General features: G+C 39.6%; 1 protein-coding gene across 2 annotated transcripts in view; it reads right to left on the reverse strand.

The window, feature by feature from the left end:
* The window catches only part of CDH13 (cadherin 13), a 444,090-nt gene that overhangs the window by 15,454 nt on the left and 403,478 nt on the right, over positions 1-25,158 (reverse strand). For both annotated transcript variants that reach the window (XM_074550802.1, XM_074550801.1), the window contains exons 11-12: positions 11,118-11,260; positions 421-654 (exon numbers count right to left, since the gene is read on the reverse strand). In XM_074550802.1, coding sequence (XP_074406903.1) covers positions 421-654; positions 11,118-11,260 — 377 coding nt within the window. The remainder of the gene's footprint in view (positions 1-420; positions 655-11,117; positions 11,261-25,158) is intronic.

The following is a 25,158-nucleotide window of genomic DNA, read 5'->3' on the forward strand; positions in this document are numbered from 1 at the left end:
AAGAGTTTAAATACTTAAAATTAGGAAGTTTTTCAATTGCATTGCTAAAGCCCATGCAAAATTTCCATGCTGTCCTACAGCAAAGTCTTGTACAAAACAATTGTGTGCCATGAGGTGCAGTAATCTTCACAAAATTATCAGTTATTAATAGCCCCTGATTAATGCAAAATAGAGGGAAGAAAATCCAGCCAATACAAGAGATTAATGCCAAACTGAGAGAGGAAAGTTCAGCCAACATGAGAAGGAGTTTCAAGTTTCAGAAGAGAAGGAGTTTCAGGGTAAAGCAGCAGCTTTAGGCAGATCCATCCTACAAAACTTTCATTCAAAACCCCTCCTAAATTCCCCCAGTGCCTCAGGGAGAGTGCCCTGGGGTGGAGAATTGGAAGGAATAAATACACAAAAATCCAAGTTCAGCCTTACTGTTGAGCCTGTTGATTCTCCACAACTTCTCTGGGCCGGATTGCTTGCTGAGCTCAAATTTGAATGGGTCTGTGTTGGGATGAAGGTCTTTGTCTGATGCTCCTAGAACCACTACCCTGAGATCTTTTGCATCATCACAAACTTTTGCCAGTGTTGGATAAAGGGATGGGACATTGTCATTGACATCCTCCAAGGTAATGTGCAAAGTTCCTGTGCCCGTAGCAGGAGGGTTACCTAGAGGAAAAAAACAAACATCTGTTTATTAAATCACATTTCCATAAACTCTTGCTCCTATTTGCACCTGCAGGCTTGCAAAGGGGAAATAATTTTTTATTGTTCTTACCTCTTTTATATGGAAATTATTGCTTAAAAAAACCTGACGAGTCACTCTTGTAAATCCATTGCTGATTTTCAGAATGAAGCCTGTCTGATTCTCTACAGTACGGAAAATTATTCTAAGGAAACCTCTGGGAGAGGAATATTTTGAAGTTAAAATGAGAGTAGGACATGAATAGATATCTGGAACAGAATCTGTTCATCAGCACATACTGAGAGAAACATACTGGGAACCATCCCCGAGACAGACAGCACAGGATTCAAAGAATGAAGAATAAGTGAGAGGAGGAGGAGGGAGGAATCAGGGGCTGAGGTGGTGCCCAGGAGCAGAACAGGACCAGATCATCCCCACCAGCCCTGAGGGCCACGAGCAGCACTGAAACCTGCCAGAGCAGCTCTGGGCAATGAGCTGGGTTATTCACCCTGTGCTTTAAACCTTGCAGAGTGATGTGATTGCCAGCCTGCCCTGAGAGCCAGCTGCAGGGTGAGCCTGTTGTTTCCTCACCCTGCAGGGCTCAGTGCCGGGCTGGGAGTGCCAAACCAGCCCTGGTGGCTCTGGGGGAGCTGGGCAGGCTGGGTTTTCCTGCTGGGAGCAGCCCCCCATCTCCAGGGGCTGACAGGGGGCAATGAGCGGCAGGGGTGAGCCTGGCTGGGCTGAGCCAGCACACACTGCCTGCAGCGCAGCCGCTCCTTTGGCACCCTGGGAAATTCACCTCAGAGTTTTCTGAGTGCACGTTTTGTCCTTTATTGTGCCTGGCACTGAAATGCTGCACTCCTGGGTTGTTTATTCCTTTTTTTTTTCTGGTTTAGCACAGGGAAGTGTGATCCCTGCACTTCCCTGAGCAGAACAGCCTTACAAGTTGTGAGTTCTACAGCACTCTACAACAAGGCAAAAATGGAGTTGTACCTCTTTCTTTATAAGGTTTTTCAAGGATAAACTGTTTAATTAGGAAATTACACCTAAATAATTTATATTTTTAACCTAATAACTAACTACTTGTCACTCACAATGTGGACTTTTTAATTTAAACTATTTAAACCTATGAGGAAGAAGGTGAAGAAGAAGGTAAAGAAGAAGTTCCAGTCTCTTCTTCAAAACTTCTATTTTGTTTTATATATATTACTATATTCTAAATTAAACTCTAAGTTTTCTGCTATGTGATATTACACACTTCTATTCAAACTACACACTCATAAAAGTTCTATTATTTAATTTTGGAATTTCTTTATGGCTTCAGGTTGAATGCAGCGGGGGGGTCAGTGTCTGTCAGTGCACAAAGTCTAAAATTCTCAGTGACCAGGTGTCACAGACACATTTTATGGAAAATCCTTTCCTTAGGATTTTTCCTCCTGAGAGGGCTCAGGAACAAAATGTAAACAATGGTTATCTGCTGCTGTGGAATGCAACAGGTGCATCTGTGATTGGTCTCATGTGGTTGTGTTTAATTAATGGCCAATCACAGTCAGCTGGCTCAGACAGAGAGTCTGAGACACAGTCTTTCTTATCATTCTTTCTTTTTCTATTCATAGCCAGCCTTCTGATGAAATCCTTTCTTCTATTCTTTTAGCATAGTTTTAATATAATATATATCATAAAATAATAAATCAGCCTTCTGAAACATGGAGTCAGATCCTCGTCCCTTCCCTCATCCTCAGACCCCTGTGAACACCATCCCAACCCACATAAACCCTTCCCAGATGGATTTGGGGGCTGCAGTTAAACCCTGCAGCACCAGGGCAGGGTCCCACAGCATTTCCAGGGGCCCTTCAGCACAACCCACAGCAGCCCCATAACCCAGGCTTTTCAAAGGAAACCCACAGCACATTGGAATAAACTGAATTATTGCTGTGCTGGGAGAGCATCCCAAGGCAGAAACAAGCGCCCCATGGTCTGGATCTGATAAACTGCTGCCTGCAGCAGAGTGCAATTAGTCCTTTCAATAACAAATGTTACTGATGGCGACACTTCATCTGTTTCCTGCGAGCTGAAATGCATCACAAAGGCTGAATGTTCATCCTTCTCCAGCCCTGCCCTCCCTTCTCATCTCACACTCTGTCATCAGAAGGGTTAGGCTTGAGTTCTTTACAATGAAAAAGAAGCTATTTTTCACTTTTTATTGGACTAATTGAATTTACAGAAAGACTCCCATACGTTTTTTGTTCTTGATATATTATTAAGTAAAGTCATACTGCAGAATGGATGAAAAGACATTCTGGTATTTGAAATACGATCATAAAAGCCAGCCTTTCATGCACTTAATTAAACTGCTGTCTTTAATTTTGAATGCATTATTTCCACACTGGACTGATAATGTCTTATGCACTGCCCTTATCTTTCTCTGAAGTCAGTAATATTAAAATCTGCCTTTTGAAATGAAGAAGCCAACAGCTTTATGGATGTCCTGCTATTTTGTCACACACAGATATGGCTGTGTTCTCCCTGCTGTGCAAATGTTTCACTCTTTGTATGGTTCAGAACTTGGGCAAATATTACAGATAAAAAAAAAGAGTGAAAGGAAATTGCTTCTGTCCATTTCAATGACTTATTCTCTGCTTGGTTTATTTATAATGATTTAAACAAAAAATCTTTCGCTGATTTATGAAGACCTCCAAAAGAAAAGCAAGCAAATGTCAGGGTCATAAACTGGAGCTTGTTAACACGCGTCATAAAAGTGTAACACGAAATGAATCAAGCAAAAATGGTCACAACTCATCCACTGGGAATATGTGACTTTCATAAATTTGATGGTATTATGCTGTTGAAATAATTCAAAATCCCATGATCTCCAGACGCCTTTGATTTTGAAAGGGAAGTTACCCATAGAATATTTTAATTCTGAAGTAAAACTCTTAATTTGCATTGCCAAACCTTGTGGCTGAGAGCAGAATTAATGAGCAGAGCAGGACCTAAAGGGTCCGACAATCCTGGGGAGAAGCTTTTCCAACGAGCTCTGATCCCAATTGCCACTGAGCACATCCTGAGGATGAACATTTAAATATTTGGGTGCCCTTGGAGCCCAAACAGAGAAAGAAAGAGAGAATTCCAAACTCCCAGAAGTGGCACATCTGGGAATACACCATGGCCATCACAGGAGTGAAGCAGCATCACTGGTTTGGGTAAAAGCTGCTGAAACAGAGGCTGAAGGATGGAGAATTTCACAGTGAAACAAAGTGGAAACTTGGTGGTGAACTGAGTCTCCAATGCAAGGGGCTCTTGCCAGGAAATGTGGATTTTAAATTGAATTTTAGTGCTGCCCCCATAAATAACCATGTTGCTACCACCAGTTGAAAAAATTAGCTTGAAATAAATGTTATAGAAAAAGATACTTTGTTTACTTTTAATGATTGAATCTTCATGAAAAGCTGCGCAGAATAATATCAGAATTATTAAAATCACACAAATTACACACTGCTCCTCAAACAAGAACAGTGCTTCTCATGCTTTCCAGTGATGCTCTGAGAATCCAAACACAAATTTCTGTCTCATTGCTCACACTGGGTTTTTTCCCCTCCATATGCTGCTGTTGTGCTCAGAGAATCTGAGTGTGCTCGGAGCTTTGCCAGGGATTTGTCCCTAATTCCCCATGAATTCAAATTTCCTGTGCATTTTCTATCTATATTAACATATAGATGCTTTGTAAAATAGATAAAATAAAAATATAAAATAAATATATTATTATTAAATATATACAATAAATATGTTATTAAATATATAAAGTGAAATATAAAATATATAAAATAAAAATTATTTACTATATATTTTTATATAATGCATTAAAATATATTGTATAAATATCTAAAACATAGATATTTCACTCCTATGATGGCCATGGTGTATTCCCAGATGTGCCACTTCTGGGAGTTTGGAATTCTCTCTTTCTTTCTCTGTTTGGGCTCCAAGGGCACCCAAATATTTAAATGTTCATCCTCAGGATGTGCTAAAACATAGTAAATATAATATATAGTAAAGATAATATATGGCTATAAAAATGTAATATATAATGCATAAATATAATATATAAGTAAATATAATTGAAAATAATATAATATTATAGTAAATAATATGTAAATATTATAATACTATATAAATATAAATAAAGAGAAATAAATATAATTTACATAAATATAAATTTAAAATTTCAAATACGTAAATATAAAATTATACATTTATATAAATACATAGCTAAATATGTATACTATATTTATATATAGTATATATGATAGATATTATATATAGTAGATATACAATATATTTATATGAAATATATAAAATAGAAATTATATATTATATATTTAGAGATAATATATAAATATATTATATATAGTAAATATATAATACATTTATATAAAATATATGACAAAAGCTATCTATTATATATTATATATTATAAAATATATATTAGATAGAGTGTATATACATAAAATATATTCATAAAAATCTATAAAATAAAAAAAAAATCTGCATGTTTAAAAAATATCAGGACACCTGTAACGTTGTTGGCTTCTTCCAAAGTTCCAACCCTTCACTCATGCCCTCAAATAATAAATGCAGCTCCTGGTTTTGAGTAATTACATTTCAGAAGAGCCCAGCTCTCTCAGCATCTCCAATTGCTACTGACATCTGCCATCCGTCTTAAATACTGTTTTCAGCATTCCCATTTCTTTTTCCAATCATGAGTCCATGATGACAAATTAAAACAATATTTTGTGTGCAATTCGTATTTTACTGAAATGTAAAATGGCAGGAAAAGGATGAGTCTTCAATTTATTTTTCTCTTCTCAATTAATACAGCAATTAAGATAAGGGGTATAAAACTGGCTTAATTGGGTTGCTATGGTAACTAATTGCCTGATTTCTTCAAAAATAGCGTGGTTTAGGTGGAATCAATCTGTGGTAATTTAATTATGTGCATCATGGAGAGAGGAGACAGGTTAGATACATGTCAGAAGTTCTAATTGCACACTGCCACACTTCTCTTTGTTATCCAGCTTTTTCTGTTGTGTATTACTGCTCATCACACACAGGACAGAATAAAAAGTTTTCTTTCCAATGATTAGCAGCGCCAAGACATGCACAATAAATCGGATTCAGGATTGCTTGGGTTCAGCTGCTCCTTGGAAACACAGGAAAAAGTGAGAAAAAACCAAACCCTGATTCACCATTTCTTCATTTTGCTCAGGAAAAGTGAGCCAGTGCCTCAGCTCACGAGTGCAGCTGCCCACAGCCACGTCCAAGCTGCTTTTGCTTAAACTGCCACTGTAGCTCAAGGCAAACCCTGAACTCGCAACTAAAATGAATTTAATGACATTTATTCTCTTTGTTTAATGCAGCTGAAGTTCTTATATTCCCAAATTTTGCCTCAGTAGCTCCCTGGTGACAGGAATGACAGGGAGGGAATGTGGAATGCTCACACTGGATCAGACTCACTGGGAGAATATTTCTCTTTAGGTGGGACCCCACTGGGATGGCGTCCAACCATCCCCAAAAAAGTGGAATCCAACCTCACTTTGCATTTAACCCAACCAGCAAAATTAGTGTGTCATTACTTGTCACCAGGTGACAAATAATGGACAACACAGGTGGGTTTTCTATGGGTCAAGCAACCAAAAATAACCAAATATTTTGTTTTTAAAGAGATAGAAAAAGGCTACACAATGGGATATTAATTGCACAAAAAAAAAATAATTTTTTGCATGAATTAGGTAAATCTGGTGATAAATTTTTCATGCCCTAAAAGGAAATGGTGTTTTATCTTTTAAAGATTTCACACATTTTCCAGGTATTTTTTGGTATTTTTTAGCTTCACCTCCAGCCATGGTTTCCTTCTCCCTCACTTTTTCTAGATTGTGACAAAAACTCTCAGAATTCAGGGAAAAAAAAAACAAAAAAACACCTTTCCTGGAGAGTTTCTAGCATGGTGGAATGGGATAAACACGCAGGTGCTGTGCTTTGTGATCCCCACCCCAAATTCAGGGAGCAATGGGCTCTGCAGGATGGCACCACAGAGCACATTTGGAAGTTCTGTTTCACACAGGTTTCTCAAACCCAAATGATTTCTCCTCTCATGGAATGAGCAAAATCCCTTTTGGCAGAAAAGCTCCCAATAATGCTGTGATTTTACATTGGGTTCAATTATTAGAGTGCCAAATAAAATGATCACTGTTGTTGGCACTTTTGTTAATTTAATGAAACTTCAGATGTTTCCTAAGTTTGCATAAACCTGAATTTGCCCCATTATCAGCTCATTCTCAGATTAAACACAGTTCAGGACACTTTAATGTGTTAACTCTGCTGCATGGCATTTCCTACCAGGGTTTAATTTCTTCTTTAATAGGCCAGAGACTCTGTGGTCACACAGGTCTTTAATAAAAAGTTTTCAAATTCTAAAGACACTAAGTTGACCTTTTACTGAAATCAAATGTACTAAGAAAATTAGGATATTTCTTCCAAAAAGTCCTTTTTAAAGTGTAATGCACCCCTATAAAAGGTCAAAATTTATTATCAATAAATTAACAGTGTTTCCTTCAAATTTGCTACACATTTTTTCCAGTGTGTTTGGGAAGATACAGGAACTGTTTGGATCAGGAATAACATAATTCATACTTTACCACCTTTAGCTGCAGTTAATTTGATAATGCAGAGAAATAATATCATAAAGGTCAGAAAGAATCTCATAAAGAGTCAACTTATTTCCTGCAGTGGAGTGACTCCATTTTCTGTGTCCCTTTTCTTGTCCCTGTCCTACTGGTAAAGTGATATCCCAAAAAAAGACAAAGATGTGACAGCTTTATACAAAGAAACACCAAGCACAAAGCTCCAGGTTTTACTTGTGACAGAAATATCTAACTCTTTACAGATTAAAAAAAAAACCAAAATAAAATGCCCCGGCACTTGCTCCCTGGACTGAGGTGCAATAACTAGGAGTCAGATGGAACTGGTGATAGATTCTCCACTGACATCAGCAAAAGGGGATAGAAAAAGGAGAAAGGAGAAAGGAGAAAGGAGAAAGGAGAAAGGAAAAAGGAAAAAGGAAAAAGGAAAAAGGAAAAAGGAAAAAGGAAAAAGGAAAAAGGAAAAAGGAAAAAGGATCACTGTGGGGTTTGTTTGCTGCTGTCTGCACTCCTCCCCCAGGACAGCACTCAAATGTAAGGTTATTTTATAAAGGGGTGAGCATGGAACACAGTGGGACAACAGAACTTTTTCTGTAAGCAGGTAAATGCTATGAACTCCAATTAATATTTGTATTTATGTTTTAGAATATGGCTCATGCATTTCAGCAATGGCTAAGACAAAAGGGTATAGATTATTTTAGAGTTATTCACTATAAATTCTGTTAAAGATGATCACACATCGTGCAGTGCCTGGGAGCTGCTGTGGGTGCCAGTTCCCAGTGCTGGGCAGTGCCCTGGGCATCACCTGAGCTCTCTGGATTTCCAGGACAGGGAAGGAAAGCCTGATAAAATCAACTTTCCCATTGCCTGTGCCATCTCAGATTGGACTCAGAGATGAGCTGAGAGGCCAAAGGAAATAAAAACCTCCACTGAATGCTTTTGCAAAAAGAGTTTCTGCTAAAGTATTTCTTTTTTTCCTCTCCTTCCTTTTCACCACAAATCAGTTAGCCCAAGCAAATTACTTGCTCTATTGGAAATGCCTCTAAATTTTCACTTTATTACCCTATTTCATTTGGCAGTTCTTAATCCTGCTTTGGCTGCCCTCTCACTGAGAAGTCCCAGGCATTTTCACTGGCATTAGACAGGCTCCACTTATTAACCTGAAGAGAGAGGTCTGCAGCCCATGGACAATGCTGCTCTAAAGAGGTGCAGATAGTTCTGCTCAATCTGATTTTCTCCCTTTTTCAGTTAACACAACCTTCTTTTAGAGTCCCAAAGTAATTCTGTATTCATTTCATAGCATTTTCCCACAATTTGGTTTCTCATCTAATGCAATATTTCAAGTTGGACATTAGCTCTGATGGCTGCAGAGATAAAGTGCCTCTCCCAGCAGTGCCAGATCACAGTGTCAGCCTGGAAACAAATTTGGGAACACTTCCCAGGGATGCTGTCTGTCCCAGCTGTCCCTGCAGGGCCAAGGCAGAGCCCAGCCTGTTGAGATCAACTCTCAAACCTCCCTGGCTGCTTTAGCCAGAGTTATTCCTCCAGGCCAGCAGGAAATTTTCCCACTTCCCAGCCCATCTCTAAGTTGAATTTGCTCCCCAAGCTGCCTGGTAATTAATGCAGAGGTGATGCAGGGCACAAGGTTAATATCAGCTAATTAAGTTCTGCTGTTTATTCCCACTCCCGCGTGTGGCAGGGCTGCTGATGGCAGGAAAAGATCATTATTAACCCCTTAGCATGACAGTCCTGAGTGCACACGTGTGGTTTGTGATCATTGCATTCACAGGAGTCAATAATGCTGGAGAGGATGAACTCCTGCACTGACAGAGTCACAAATAAACACAATTACAGGGGCTGCCATCAGGTGCTGCCTCAGAATCCCAAGTGAACAGGATTCCTTGGGATTCCTTTGATTTATCCACAATAGAAAAAAAATAATCTGAGAATTAAAAGCAGTGAAGTTCTGGGTTTAGAATAAATGAGCAAGGCCTAAGTTGCACATAAAGGTGTCCCCCAAAATCCACATTACCCAGGCTGGTTCCCACAGCCAAGAACACTCATCTCCTTTCTCCATCTATTCTCTGTGACAATATCTGGCTTCACCTTTAAAACACAACTTTGTCCTTTGGGTAACCCCTCAGTAATACCCCAAATTTTTACTTTCATGGTGAGATGACATTTCCCAGTGCACCTGATTTTGAGATGCATTAAAAATAGAAAAAAAATCCAATAGCAAGCAAAAGACAGAAATATGTTTAGTGCTACATTTTCCCCCAGAAATTTCCTAAGGAAAATATGTATATTAATATATAAGTAAATCATCTCCTCAGCAGATTTTTTTTTTCTCTTATACTTAAGGCGATATTTTCTTTCTTCTGTCAGGCCCTGCAAATGTTCCCTGAGTCATGTGCTTGCAAATATGTAGAATTACTCTCTTAAAAAGGGCATTTTACAATTCATCACCAGGGCTAAACCAGCTGCAGCTGTGAAAAAGTGTTAGCATATTAGCTGTTATATTACAGGCAAATCTTTTATTTATTTTGTGCCTTTAGCTCAGGAGATTTGGAACGTTCAGGATTTGCTCTTTCTTCCTCTTCTCCAGAGTCACTCCCTGGATTTTCCTTAGATAGCTCAATTTGGATTCTATTTGACAGGAGGAACTTTAGTAAACACAATATGCAAAAATTGTTCCTTTTTAACGAGTAGTTTAGTTGTGTTTTTATTGTCACTGACATTGTAGTGAATAGATTATAATCCAGCATATCAAGGATGAGCTGTTATTGGTATTTAAGTGCCTCAGACACGCTGACTGCTCAAATATTGTGAAGAAATTAACTCTGATTAGGATGATTTATTACATTTCCAGGAATGTTTCTAGACTAATTGCACCTAGCATTAAGACATCAGTGTAGGAATAAATCTGTAAGGTATAAAGCTAAATGAAAGCTGTTATAAATTTGTAAGCTTCAAGTTAATTCCTCTTTGCAAGTTTCAAGTTAATTTTTCTTTCTTCTGGTTTCTAAAATGGTTTCTAATATATTTAGGTGGCCATGGAGAGAAGTCCTGCAGCCCTGGTTAATTTTACACCTTGTGTGATGCCCTGTGAAAGCTGAGCTAGAACAGAGGCTGGGCAGAGCTGCAGAATAAAGCAGGGATTTATTAAAAGGATCTCCTAAATGGATCCACCTCGGGCAGCTCAAGAGCCCAGCCAGGGCTGCACCCAAGATGAACCAAAATGGTCCCAAAATGAACCCAAGGTGAACCAAAATGGTCCCAAAATGAACCCAAGATGACCCAAAATGGTCCCAAAATGAACCCAAGATGAACCAAAATGGTTCCAAAATGAACCCAAGATGAACCAAAATGGCCCCAAAATGCACGAGCGCTCCCGGGGTCTCTCCCTGGGATCAGTTCTGCTCCATTTGCACCTTGCAGTTCATTGTCCCATTCCAGCTTTAGCCCAGGCAGTCCCACCCTGCTTGTTTTTCTCTCTCCAGCCCACGGGGTTTGTGCTCCTGGGCTGAGATTGGGATCATTTGTCCTTGGTGCCCAGCTGGAGCAGGAATTGTTTTGTCTCCCTGCTCTGTGCACAGAGCTCAGCATCCCCTGATGTGAGCCCAGACCCACACACTAAAGCAGCACAGAATGGGAAAAATAGAAAAGCTAAACCTGAGGCATCACTTGCAGAGTTCAGAACAGAGCATTTGAGGCAGGAAATTGAGGATTTTGCCCCAGGGGTCACTCACCACTGTCGATGGCCAGGAACAGAGCTGTGTAGACGTTGTTGTGCACGAAGGGAGATTCCCTGTCCAGCACTGCTGTGGTGCCAATGGTGCCGTTGGTGGGGTTGATTTCCAGCCACCCTGCTGGGTCCTTGTACACTGAATACCTGAACAGAAGGGCAGAAGGTGTTAGCAAATTATAGATCTGAATGTCAAAGAAATGCATTGCTGCAGAGGAATCTGTCTGGGCACTCAGTGGCTTCCACAGGGGATCTCTTCATATTGCAAAAACACAATTTAAGCTTGTGCCTTGCCTTAGAGACAATTCAGTGTTGTTAGAGGTTTGAGTCAATTCCTTTGGATATATATATATATATATATTTGTCCCAAAGTTTAGCAGAGAAATCAATATTTAGGATATTATATAGGAGCTGTTTCCTGCTGCTGTGTTATAGAGCGAGAACACTTCCAACAGCCTCTGCACCCACACTCACCTCATGAATCCTGTCCCAGGATCCTTTTTCCAGACTCCAAATTCCAGCTGGACTAGAAGCTGTATTTTTAATTTATGTTTCAGTGGTTTTAATTTTTTTTCTTACCATTATTTATTTTGGGTGAGCTGGAAATGCACTAAATTGTGGGGAACGGTGGCAGAAAGAGTCAGACAATGAATTCCCCAGGTGTGGGGGAGATGGTTACACCCAGCCCTGTTTGCACACTCGTGTTCTGCACTCTGGGATCTGCAGCTTCCTCCTTCTGCTGATTGAATTCAGCCACATCCGCGCTGCCTCAATCACAGTTTGGGAATGCTGCCTCCACGATGCCCCAGTATGAAATTCCCTGGTGTGCTTTTTCCCTTTAATCAGCACAAATACTCAGCCCCCAAAACTGGAAATGTTTAGAGAGATTGGGGAGTTTACACACCAGGAATTTCCCTGAGCTTGAATGAAGCAATAAATACAAGAATGTTCATGATTAGGCCTTAATTCTATACAAAGTTAAATATATTAAGTAATAGAAAAACCAAGAGCTGAACTAACTGATACCAATTCCCTCTCCAATTAAATGTGTTTCTGTTTTAAACCAAAACTCCAATCATATAATCAATACCTGGGATAATAACCTGTTTATCTTTTTTGTAGTGAGTTGTTATAGGTCATAAACCACCATACAACCTTTTATAGACTTCTTAAATTACCAGTAATTGACAAGGAACCTGTTATTGTTTAATGAGTCTGTGCCAAGGCAGTGCCTCACAGTGAAAGTGAATTCACCTGAAAGTCCTATGTGATAAAGTCGCAAAAAAATTTTAAAATATCATTGCAAATATGAGGGAATAAACAAAACCAAGACATTATTGAGGGGTTAAAAAAAGGTAAAATTAAATAAAATTCCTGCCTCTAACAAAGTGCTGACAGACAGCCCTGCCCATGCTGCTGCTTTTTACCAAAACTTTGCTTCAGGCTTGAAAAATGAAATTTCCTGGGGGCTGCTGAGCCTGACTGTGGTGCACAGGAATATTCAGGCAGAGTGAGCATCAAAACTTCAGCATATACAGCCAGGAAAAATTATACATCTCTATGAGCTCTTATGATGTTAAAATAAGTTAAAGAGGAGATTTGGAAACCAGAAATTTTTGAATTTATGCAGAAAAAGAGACAAACAGGGAAAATAGTTGTCTTATTTATGCTGGCAAAAAAATAAAAAGTAACTCAGAGTTTCACCACTGTCTTCCCCAGGAGCAGAAATTATCCCCTAGGGAATGTGTGGGAAAGAATCAAAGGAAAGCATTAGTGCACAGTGAGATGTTCCATCAACCCAACACGTCCTTCCTCCTAATAGCCATTTAAACATTAATCAATACCTCAGCTTTATCTCCCACAAAAATGAGTGCCTGCAACAGAAACAATGCAGATCATTTCATTTCACTTCTTTGTTTCTTCTTTTATTGTTGTTTTTATAACTTTGCAACAAAGGTATGCACAGAAATATGGAACAAGGGCAGCCTAAACAATTCCTAGTCTATTGTAAAATTGCAAATTCTCAATTAACCCCGAAACCATTTCAGAAGATTCAACACTTCTAAAGTAATGAGAATGTAAAATGGATTGTATTATCTTCCCTGATTGCTCTACAAAGCACTGTTGGCTGTGCAAATAAAAACCTGGATTGTATAACCTGTGATTTGGCACAGGATATTGTGAAAGCAGCACTTTGTCTTTCCCACCACATTTTTACTTATTGTAAGAGCATATTGCAGCATATTTGATCGGTTTTTGTTCCATTTTTTGAGGGCTCTGCTAGCAAAGGTTTAGAATGGACCCATCATAAAAACCATGATAAAAATAGAAGTTTTGAATGCAAAGATTCACTTCCCACTTTTGACTTTGGTGGGATCTGATTGCACAGCAGCTTTTAAAATCAGACTAATTTTTAGGAGGTTAAACATGAACTTTTCTAGATGTACCTGCTGAATCTCCAGTCCTGAGCACCGTGATGCATCAGATGTGCACAGAGCTGTGCTCTCTGCTGTGCCACTTACTCTTTAGTTTGGGTTTATTCTGCTTTGAAGCACTGCAATTTAGTGCTGCTCATAGAGTTTATTTCATTGTGGGTTTTTTTCTTTTAATTTTAAGCTGTGCCAACATCTCCCAGCTCCCAAGGGCTTGTGAGACAAGAGGGAAGGGAAAGTGGGTGTGACACATTCTGACTGTGACCTCCCTGCTCTGGGTTCATGCCCTGGGGTTGTCTCAGCCAGGTACTGCAAAGAGAGCAGCAAAAGCAGCTCCCTCAGCCTGGAAATTGTCTGCTCCAGTGTTCCAGTGCACACCTGAAACACAGAGCTCCAAAGAGACACTGAGAGGTTATGGACACACAGCAGAGCACAAATCAACACTTGCACTTGCTGCAGAACTAAAATAGAGAAGCAGATATATGGAATTTATTTAAAATTTATGAACAAATTTATGAGCTTTGCATCAAGGCTGGTTGAAAAATCATGAGGCATCACCCCTGGGAAAAGTTCAGTTTTTTGGGAGAGGCTGGCGCAGCAATTACAGCACAAATATCACACCCAGAGAAGCAGTGGTGCTTCTCAGAGAAAGATAAAAAAACATCCCAAAATATAAGTGCAACATTAAAAACCTGGATGAAAACTCTATTGTGCTTTACATAGGGATGACATAATGCAGAGTTTTAGAGATCAGCCTGCTTCCCATGGAGCTCCCTCTTCTCCACTGTGCTCTCATTACCTTTTGCCTGCACTAATTAGGGAAGCATATGGCACCAGGAGGAGCAGAAAGGGAACCTTATTGCAGCACAGCAATTCTCCAGCTGAACCACACTCCACACTCATTACTGGGGACACACTGCAGTTTTTCTGCTTTTTGGCCATGAGATAACAAAGGTGTTCCTGCTCCCAGGCTGGGTTAAAAGCTTTGGGGAGGGCAAAAGCCATATATATATATATATATATATATATGTTTATAAATAATATATATATGTATGTATGTATGCTGGGAATGTACATATATATGTGTATATATTTATATATATATATATTAATATATAATATATTTATATATGTTATACATATATATATATGTACATTCCCAGCCTTACACAGCTGGCTCTCAAATTCCTATCCCATGTGAAATTAAAACAATAACAGCAATTCTCTAATGTATATTATAGTAATGTCACTATGCTGACATTTGATTTTGTAAAGATCATTTTTATACAGTTTCCAAGATTGTGTTGTTTAGGGGTTTTTTTACCCTGTTTTTTTTGGTATGTTTTTTTTTTTTTTTTTTTTGGGTCATTGCTTGGGGTTTTTTTGGTTTTTTGTTTGTTTGGTTTTTATTTTTAGTTTTAAAATGTTTGTAGCATTAAAGCCATTGGAAGAATGCTGTTGGAGCAGTTGGGGTGACATCCCTACCCATGGCAGGGGGCTGGAATGAGATGATCTTTAAGGGCTCTTCCAATCCAAACCATTCTGTTATTCTGTGATTCCCTTTTCTTTTTCTTTTTCAGATACTGAGAAACAATGTAGATTGATCAGATGTATTAATTACAAGGTGCAGTTGAATATAGAGGTTTGGATTCTGTTTATTACTCAGCTATAAAACCACTGCCCAGATATAAAAACCCTTCGCAAACAGGGAAGGATTTGCAGGCTGTGCCTCTCTGCAGGCAGGGTTTGCTCCTGTTTGCCTCTGCAGAAAAACATGCACCCATCTCCCCCATCTGAGCTAAAATATTCCTCATCTCAGCTTTGTTTTTTTTGTCACATCAGGGAATTAACAGGCTGGCTTTCATCACAATCCTCAATCTCCAATGATACCATCAAAACAGAATGAAAAATCAGATGAAATTCAGTTTGCAGTCCCCCGCCACTGAGAAATGTCAAATGAGAAAATGGTTGACTAATTAGTTATTTGTGTGGAGAAATAATGGTGTAAACCCCTTGGTAAGCATGAAGAAAGTAACAGGAGAGTCATTGCAACTCAAATAATAAAATAAATCCAATCTCAAAACCAACAACAATTAATCAAATCAAAATAATAAAACTGTATTAATGAGGTGGTTAAATAAAATGTTCTGGAAATGAAAATATTTTTCATTATTATTGTACAGTCTTTCAAACATTTCTCTGTGCTGAAACCTAATTTTCTCTTTTTCTTTCCTTTGGGGCAGAAAAACCTCAAGAAGCTGAGGTGTAAAAAGAAAAAAAGTAAAAAATCCACAAACTCATTTATGTATGTTTTAATCAGAAGTGATTAGGGCTATGGTTAAATGAAGCCAGAGGCCATAACTATCAGAATTATTCCTAAAGCTAGGGAATAATACACCATATCTGGGACTAACACACTGGTATAATCAGGTTGTTACTGTTAGAATAATTGTCAACACATGCAAATCACTAAAAGTTTTCTCATTGTAGCAATTGTGCCTCAAAAGCTAATCAGCATCAGATGAGCTTCAGGGTCTTTTACAAACTACCCAGAGAAGGATTTTGGCAGCAAAACTCTATCAAAGTTTCTGCTCATCCCTGCTCTTTGTGCCTGTGCTCCCACTGCAAACCCATTTGCTGCCCAAGAACTGCCCTGGTAGCTCTTGAAAAACTGGGAAATTTTTTAAATCCAGCAGTGAGATGTCAGTATTGAACACAGCTGGGGAGCAGAGCATTTTCCAGCTTCTCCAGTTCTTTTTTTCCCTAAAGGATGGGCAGAAAGGAGGCTGGAAGTGGCTCAGGCTGGGAACTTTTAATCAATCAGGATCAATAGAGCTCTGCTGGACTGTGGCAAGGATTGCTCTGGCAGCTCCAGGGAGCCCCAGCTGTGCCCTGGATGATACCAGAGTGCCACAGGAACCCCTGGCCTGGAAACATCTCCCAAAACAGCTCCCAGAAGGGCAGGGCTGGGCAGAGCAGCACTGTTCACATCCTAATCCTGCAGCAAAAATGGATCCAAACACATCCAAATGTACACCCAAACACATCCCAGCCCTGGCCACATTGACTTTGGGACTCATCTCCTCAAGAATCCAAATATGGATCCAAATATGGATCCAAACACATCCAAATGTGCACCCAAACACATCCCAGCCCTGGCCACATTGACTTTGGGACTCATCTCCTCAAGAATCCAAATATGGATCCAAACACATCCAAATGTGCACCCAAACACATCACAGCCCTGGCCACACTGACTCTGGGACTCATCTCTTCAAGAATCCAAATATGGATCCAAACACACCCAAATGTGCACCCAAACATATCCCAGCCCTGGCCACACTGACTCTGGGGCTCATCTCTTCAAGAATCCAAATATGGATCCAAATATGGATCAAAACACACCCAAATGTGCACCCAAACACATCCCAGCCTTTGCCACCATTGACTCTGGGGTTCATCTCTTCAAGAATCCAAATATGGGTCCAAACACATCCAAATGTGCACCCAAACACATCCCAGCCCTGGGTGACTCTGGGACTCATCTCTTCAAGAATATGGATCCAAATATGGATCCAAACATGTACCCAAATATGTACCCAAACATATCCCAGCCCTGGCCACAGTGACTTTGGGACTCATCTCTTCAAGAATTCAAATACGGATCCAAACACATCCAAATGTGCACCCAAACACATCCCAGCCCCATCACACCCATGAAGTACATAGTGCATTTGAAACAAGCTGGGAAAAAAACCCCAAAATCTTAATTTAAAACTTATTATTAGTCAGGACTAAATGTGCTTTTCCTTCACATTATCAGGTGGTAATATATTTCTTCCTTGGATATTATGTACTCACATTATTAACCATGTTACTGAATCTCTCGCCTCCCCTTTCCTTTCCTTGTTATTGATGTTACAAGGCTGGAAAGTGTTTTTTTCTTGATGAATATTAATTTTATTTTCTGCTTGATATCCATTGCATTCAATGCACACAAATGCAGTGCCCTGGGAATTGAATGAATTTAATCTCCTAAAATTCTGTTATGCCCAAGTTACTTTGTGCTGTTTAACCCTGGTTGGATACTCAGGAGTTAAATTTCTCTCACCCTTTTCCCTTGTCTTTTGGGATCTGAATGTTTTGCCAGCCACTTCAATGCAGGCCCAGAGCATCATTGTGAGGTGAATTTTAATGTTTCAATTTGACAGATAAAAAACTGGAAGCCTCAAAACCTGTAAAACTAAAAGAATCTGGGTTTTTTCCCCCCTCTGAAATGACAGAAGCTTTAATGAAAAGGCTCACCTGGCTGCACAAAGAAGGACTTGTTCAAAAGCACAGTCATACAAAGATTAAAGCCATTAGGGGCTTTTCCTTCTTTTTCTTTTCCCTTGCACTTCAAAACCAAAATTCTGCAGCAGTTTCCATGAGTCAGCTGACTTAACACCCCTGACATGGACATGTACAAAACTGAGACAGAGCTGTTTTCTTTCTGGGCTAAAATGTTTTTTAAACATTGGTTAATAGCTTAGAAGCTTCCAGGGCCAGAATCTGCACACCTTGTTCTCCTACTAATAGAAATATTTATTATTTTAGTCCTGAAGCATGATCAGATGAAGGCTGGTGCTTCATCTGATAAACACTTACATTTTTGTGTAAAACGCTACCAAGGATCCAGGGCTGAATCTCCAGAATCTCCAGAAAAAGAAAGAAAAGGGCTTTACCTTCTTTTTCTTTTCCCTTGCACTTCAAAACCCAAACTCTGCAGCAGTTTCCATGAGTCAGCTGACTTAACACCCTCGACGCGGACATGTACAAAACTGAGACAGAGCTGTTTTCTTTCTGGGCTAAAATGTTTTTTAAACACTGGTTAATAGCTTAGAAGCTTCCATGGTTAGAATCTGCACACCTTGCTCCCCTATTAATAGAAATATTTGGTATTTTAATTCTGAAATATTATCAGATGAAGGCTGGGGCTGCATTTGTGTAAAATACTACCAAGGACTTAGGGTTGAATCTCCTGAGAGCTGGGCCTTAGGAAATGAGAATTCCTGTGGAAATTTCCCATGTGCAAGAGGAAACAGTTCTCTGCCAGACCCATTAAAACAGGGAATTGTGTAAAAATTCAGGGTTTGGAGAATGCAGTGAAATCTGGGTGAGGAGGGTTGGTATCTCCAAGGCGATGTGGAGCTAAGGAGCTGCCCAAGGGATGCCATGGATAACAATTATCTGGCTCTGTGTAGAGCAGGCATGCATGTCTCTGTAGACATATTTACCCAGAGTACAATGGTCAGAAAATCAGGAAAAAGTCAGTCCCTAATGCAGTAATTCACATTTGAACCAAGACTGAATCTGCAGGCTTACTGCTGCTTAACAAAGTGCATAATTTCACTCTTACTCAGAAACTATTTTGCAGAAATTGGCATCCTTATTACAGAGTTAATAGAAAAAAATTCCAATTGAACTCTACAAGGCGTTTTTCCTATTACAGTAACATTGCAGAGCTCCATTTAGTAAAAATGAGTGCTTAAACCTTCTGACAATTTCTTCACTGAACTTCAATTCCACTCCAAGGATAACCAGCAGTGAGCCTGAAAGGAGATGGAGCCTTTGTACCTTGAAATGCACAGGCTGGGGCTGCCTTGCCACTGAGCAGTGGTGTGAACACAGGACAGGAATTCTGTGATTGGGAAAGACCTTGATCCCACATGGAAACCTAATCCCAGATTCAGCAGGAACAGGAATACAACAGAAATTCTGTGCATTTGGGAAAGCTCCTGATCCTAGATGGAAACCTGTTCCCAGATTCAGTAAGAATACAACAAAAATCCTGTGTATTGGGAAAACTCCTGTTCCCACATGGAAAACTACTCCCAGATTCAGTAGGAATAGGAATACAACAGGAATTTTGTGTATTGGGAAAGCTCCTGATCCCATATGGAATACAACCCCCAGATTCAGCAGGAATAGGAATACAACAGGAATTTTGTGCATTTGGGAAAGCTCCTGATCCCAGACAGAAACCTACTCCCAGATTCAGTAGGAGTAGGAATAGGAATACAAAAGAAATTCTGTGCTTTGGGAAAGCTCCTGTTCCCACATGGAGAAGTACTCCCAGATTCAGTGGGAATTTTGCCACTGAATTGGAAGTGTCCATGATTTATTCTATCCTTAGTCTGGAGGTGGTAAATTAATGAAATATGGCCAGGATGTGCCAGACAACATCAGCTCAGTGCCATCCAAGATCTGTACTTGCTTTAAAGACACAAGAGCTGGATTGCTTAATTAGATACTTTCCCTCCATGGCACCAATCTTTCTGGAAATCTTTGATTTCAGTGCTTGGTTTTGCAGCTTTTGCCACCATGTAAAACACCGCTGGTCCCTGGAGCTCCAATCACACAACCAGCCCAAATAAATTTCTATCAAAGCACCACTGAAAGCTGTAACTACACACAGATGATCAAACCCAGCTGAGTGAGACTCCAGAATTCAATAGCTTTAAAATATTAAGAGAAATTCATCCCACCCTTTTCCCCGTCAACACAACTCAAACTCACACTGTGTCCTCAAACTTGATAGCTAACTTATTATAATCAAGATACTCTTTACTTCTTCCAGAGACAAAATCCTGCCTTTTCTGAGGCTACAAGAGAACAGTAATGACAAAGTGAGTTATTGTCTGGATCTGCCTTCCACTGCAAGCATAACTTGTGACTGATAGATCCTATTGTTATATTTCTCAAGAAGATCTGCAATATTGTTTAGGCAGTGACATGAAAAATGTGCCCTATAATCTCACAGTTCACAGCCATTCATTCTGAGTGCTGACACGGTTGAAATCATAATGTGGCATAATATTGTTATGCAGGATAAAGACAGAGGGTCTAATTAAACTCCCCTTAAATGCTACATTCATCCTTATTAATCAAGAATTCAGGATTCTAAAGGTAATATCAAGGCAAGTTGAAATAGGTGACTGGGGCTTATTTGACTTCATAGAAACACAGATTTTTCAATGCTATCATCCACAGTTTTAATATCAACATATTAAGTATGATTTATGCCAACAGAGTGGAGCAGTGGAAAATTTTAAGAACAGCATCTTTTGACAAGTATTGTCAGGAGTGATGAAGTCTAGCTTCAGGTAGCTGGGTTCTGGACAGAACTATGAATCATGGATTGAGAATTCCTGGGCCCCCTGCTTTAGGTAGCCTTTAATAATTTAATTCAGACACTTCTGCTATTTCAGAGACCAATCTAGGACAGAGAGGTTGATTTTTTTTTTTCCTCCCCTCAGGAAAGAGACAATGTTTTTCAGAGCAGCCTCACTCAGTCTGGATGAAATTTCCCCCCCTGCTTTGCCTCCTTTTCTACCAGGAGAGGGCAAAGAAATAATGCTATACCAACCTGTTTATGTACACAAACCTTTCCCCAAACCCTGGGAACTGCTAGGAAGAGCCAAGAGTCCAGAGAAGATCAGATCTGAGCACAGACAAGGCAAGCAGGGAGGCTCCCTGCCCTCCCAGCAAGGCAAAAACTGCTGGAACAAAGCTCAGCCCCAGCTGGGGAGCTGGGCTTGGCCCCAAGCACTGAAAATTGAGATATACAACAGCAGGAGAAGAGGTCAAACATCTGCCCCAGCACAGAGGCAGAGAATATCAGTAAAAAGAGGGCAAAAAGAATCATCAGGGGAGCCTTGGGGGTGTCCCTGACAGAGATGGAACTGGCTCCCTTGGATGGTCAGCACCAGGGGCTGTCCACAGCTTTTAGAGTCAGCTTTGGCAGATGGTTCAATTCACTCAGCAATGGAGTTTAATTCCAGTCATTTGTTCTCTTCTGTCCCACCTCTGTAGTTCCCACCTGAGAATTTTTACTTATTTTCTACTTTTTATTTTTTTAATCAGCTGCTTCCTCCACATTAGCTCAGTGTTGGTGATAAATCCAGGTACAAATCACCTTCTGCACAGGGAAACTGGGGCTGATTTGGCTCCATTTCCCCCTTCCAGAGTTACATCAGTGTGGTTCTGGGTGTGAGAGGAGAATAAAGGAGGGACAGCTCCAGAAACAATTCTGCTGCTTTCCCTAATGCTGTAGGCCTAAAGAGTTTGCTGTATGGGAGAAGAGGGGTCATTTAAATTTAAATGAAAAGTGGAAGTCAGTTTGGTCAAACTGACAAGGAATAGACAATGCAAGTTTTACAATGTTTTCCTTCCGATATTAGTTCTATGATAGTAAAATACAAACATCACAATAATTACCCACTCAGATAGCATTAACACCTTCAGGGAACAGTGTCAGTAAAAAGATTTCTGTGTAAAATGCTCTTGAGCCAGTGGCCACAGAGAACTGAGAATTACAGCAGTGGGTGAGGGAACTGCCCAATTCCATCCTCTCAGAGCTGATTAAATCTCCTTTTTTCTGGCATTGTTAGCTGGACACCCCCACACCCACAGCTCTCCAGAGCTGGAGTTTCTGTGCTTCAGAGTTCACAAAGACAGAAGTGAAAAAACCTTTCATTGCTTCAAGCAGATTCTGTCTCTCCCTGCCTTTCCATCTAACTTAAAAAAGAGAAAGGAAGAGAAAAACAGTGTACACTGCTCAATACACAGCAACTTCAGATCCAGAGATGCACTACAAATTCCCAGTGGCTGGGTTCAGGCAGGCCATCAATAAAAACTGCAGAGCCAACTTGAGATGCTCCTGGGTATAACTTACAGTGAAAAACTCTGCTGCTGCATGCTGAGAGCATGGCTCAGCCATTCATTTGTAACAATGGAGCTATTCTCCTGTCTGCACAAGGAAAACAAATCTCCTGTTGTTAGGAATCAAAGACAAGTCCTTCAGACTCTAGGAGACATATTTAACCACGACTAAGTGTGTTGCTTCCTAAGCATTCACTCTTTAAGTCTTCCTATCCCTCTCTCATTATGGAGTACTTCTGGAAGTGATTGGAGTGTATCCCAAAAAAGCGAATTTATTGACCTCCACCAGCAACAAAAGTGCTTTAAAAAGGCTTGATGTGCAACAAAGTATGCAAAATTGATCCCTTAAGTGGCTGTGAGCAATGTGATGTGAAGCCTCATCCTTGCTCACAGGGGGTTCAGGATTTCTGGAAAAATCCTGGCAAGAGACATGAAAAAGGCTTTTTGAATTGTCTTTGTGATTCATGGCTTTTGCATTCTCTGTGTGGAAGGGTGGGGATAGGCAGGCAAGGAAAGGAACGGAATAAAACTCACTTTTCCCAGAGAATTCTCCTTAGTTTTCTCAACCATTTGAGTTTTAGAAGTTTACTGAGCTATTAATCCATTTCAGTGTAGTTTCAGCACTGTTTTACAGCATTTCAGGCAGCCATTTTATTTTATTTATACATTTTTTGGACAAAGATCATGGCTGCCATCGATCAGAGGTTACATTTCCACTGATTCCCACCAGCTCCATAGACACCAACCCCAAAGTCAGGATGATCTCATCTAAAACAAAACAGCAAAATCTCCTGTTCAAAGGCATTGGCCAGGGCATCACCCAGAGGTTCTTGGTGAGAAGACAAATCATACACAGAATTACCCAGGCTGCAAGAGACCTTTGAGATCCAACTGCAAACCAACATCCAGCCCCTAAAGTGCATTTCCACATCCAGACACCCTTGGACACTTCCAGACCTGTCTCCCCCACCTCCCTGAGCAGATTATTCTGATACCTCACCCCCCTTGCAGTGAATTTTTCATTTTTTCCAGTGTCTAATCTGAACCTCCTTTGGTTAACTCTCTCCTCTCCTCCTTTCACTGGGGACTTTACAAAGAGACTCACTACAAACTCCTTCAAGGCAGCAAAACCCACAATCACTCTTAATTCAGTTGGGCTCAGCCTCCTCCTTCCCCTGCTCTGATGCTCCAGCGTGAAGCCTCATTAATGCTTAGTTGGCAGCACAGAAAAATGCAATTTATATTAAGAAAAACAGAGTCTGTCCCCTCCCAGACAGAGCAGTAGCTGTTATCTGGAAATGCTGACAATAATAAATTACTTTTCTCCTATTTCCAGACATGGAAACAGTGTTCCTGTGCTTCCAGGAGCCACCTGTACTATGTGGGGCAGCTTGCTATAAATATTATACATAAATATTATACATAAATATTATACATAAATATATATCTAATTTGCATACAGAGCTTCAGATATCTCTGCAGCCTTTCATGTGCCCATGAAACTCAATGCAGTTTTGGGTTCTAAGTTCTCCAGCTTCAAATGCTGCATTTTAATTCTACTTAATGAATTAGATATGCTTTAGAGCTGTAATAAACTTTTCTTATGAAGATATTTCTGAAGCATTGAGTCACATTGCTTACTGAGAATAAACAATATGTTTACATAAATAATTTAAAATCCAAGAGCACAGTAGGTAATAAAAATATATTGCCATGATAAGCCACGAAACCAGAAAACAACACTGCTCTAATTAAAAATTACAAATACACTGCAGTAAACAACTTATTTACACGTAGTTAAAAGTTTAACTGTTGAATATTCTGCACTTGTTGAATCCTAAAAAGGGAAAAATACTGAAACCAATCTCGTCACACAGTCAAATACTGAGAACCATAACTGTGTTTAATTAAGATCTACTGTTAATAATGGGTTTCAGAGTGAGGTTCTTCTTTTAATTTCCCAAGGTAGAAAATGTTATTAAATTTGGCCTTTAACTTCTCATTGACATGTACACTTAAAAACTTCTGATTAAAATTTCAGAGGTTGGGAAGAAGTACCCAAAATTAAACTCTCAAATCTGGCACAAAAATAACAATGGTCCCTGATTAAGAAATCAAATTTCAGAAACTTCATTACTGTTCTATTAATAAATTGTTGGGTTATAATTAAAATGGGGCCTGCTGGATTTCTTTCATTTTTTTATAGAAAAGATGGAAACTGGAGAGAGATTTAAATGCTTAAAAAAGAAGGGAAAAGAGGAAAAAGGAAAGGTCAATGGATGTGAGAAATGTGACCCAGCTTGAACAAAAGAACCTTGAAAAAAGGTTCTTTTTCTTTCTGGGAGCAAGGAGAGTGGAACAAACACAGGTTTCCACCTCTTATTTCCAGGATGATGCTCCCACCTCTGCCTGGAGTTCCTCTGGAATTTCAGTGCCAATGGAAAGGGAATTTCAGTGCCAATGCAAGTTCTGCCACCGGTGTGCAGACCAACAGCCACAGCCCCAGCTCTGTCGTTTGGAGCCTTATTTTTCTCACTGAAACACATTTTTTTGCCAGCTTGTTTCAGCTTTGTAATGAAATTCTTCCTCAGCCTGCAGAAACACTTGAAGCTGAAGAATAAGAAGGAAAATTGCTTCAAAAGTACAGCTGTCTTCAGGAAATTTTACAAAGTGAGCCTCGTTTTTCAGAGATAAGTAATTCGATTCTGATTCAGATCTGCATTGTTCAAAGAATAAATTCAATCTAGTTGCAGACAATGGCAAAAATGCTTTCTCTACTCTTTTTTGTTGGTCTTGAAATGCATTTATCATGTTATATCTAGCAGAGTAACTAAATTTCCTGATTACAAATAATCAGCATCTCCTTCTACAAGTTCTATACAGAAAATTAACTAAAAATATCCCTGCAAT

This window comes from Zonotrichia albicollis, chromosome 13, assembly GCF_047830755.1.
Source record: "Zonotrichia albicollis isolate bZonAlb1 chromosome 13, bZonAlb1.hap1, whole genome shotgun sequence".
In the NCBI taxonomy this organism is placed as follows: Eukaryota; Metazoa; Chordata; class Aves; order Passeriformes; family Passerellidae; genus Zonotrichia; species Zonotrichia albicollis.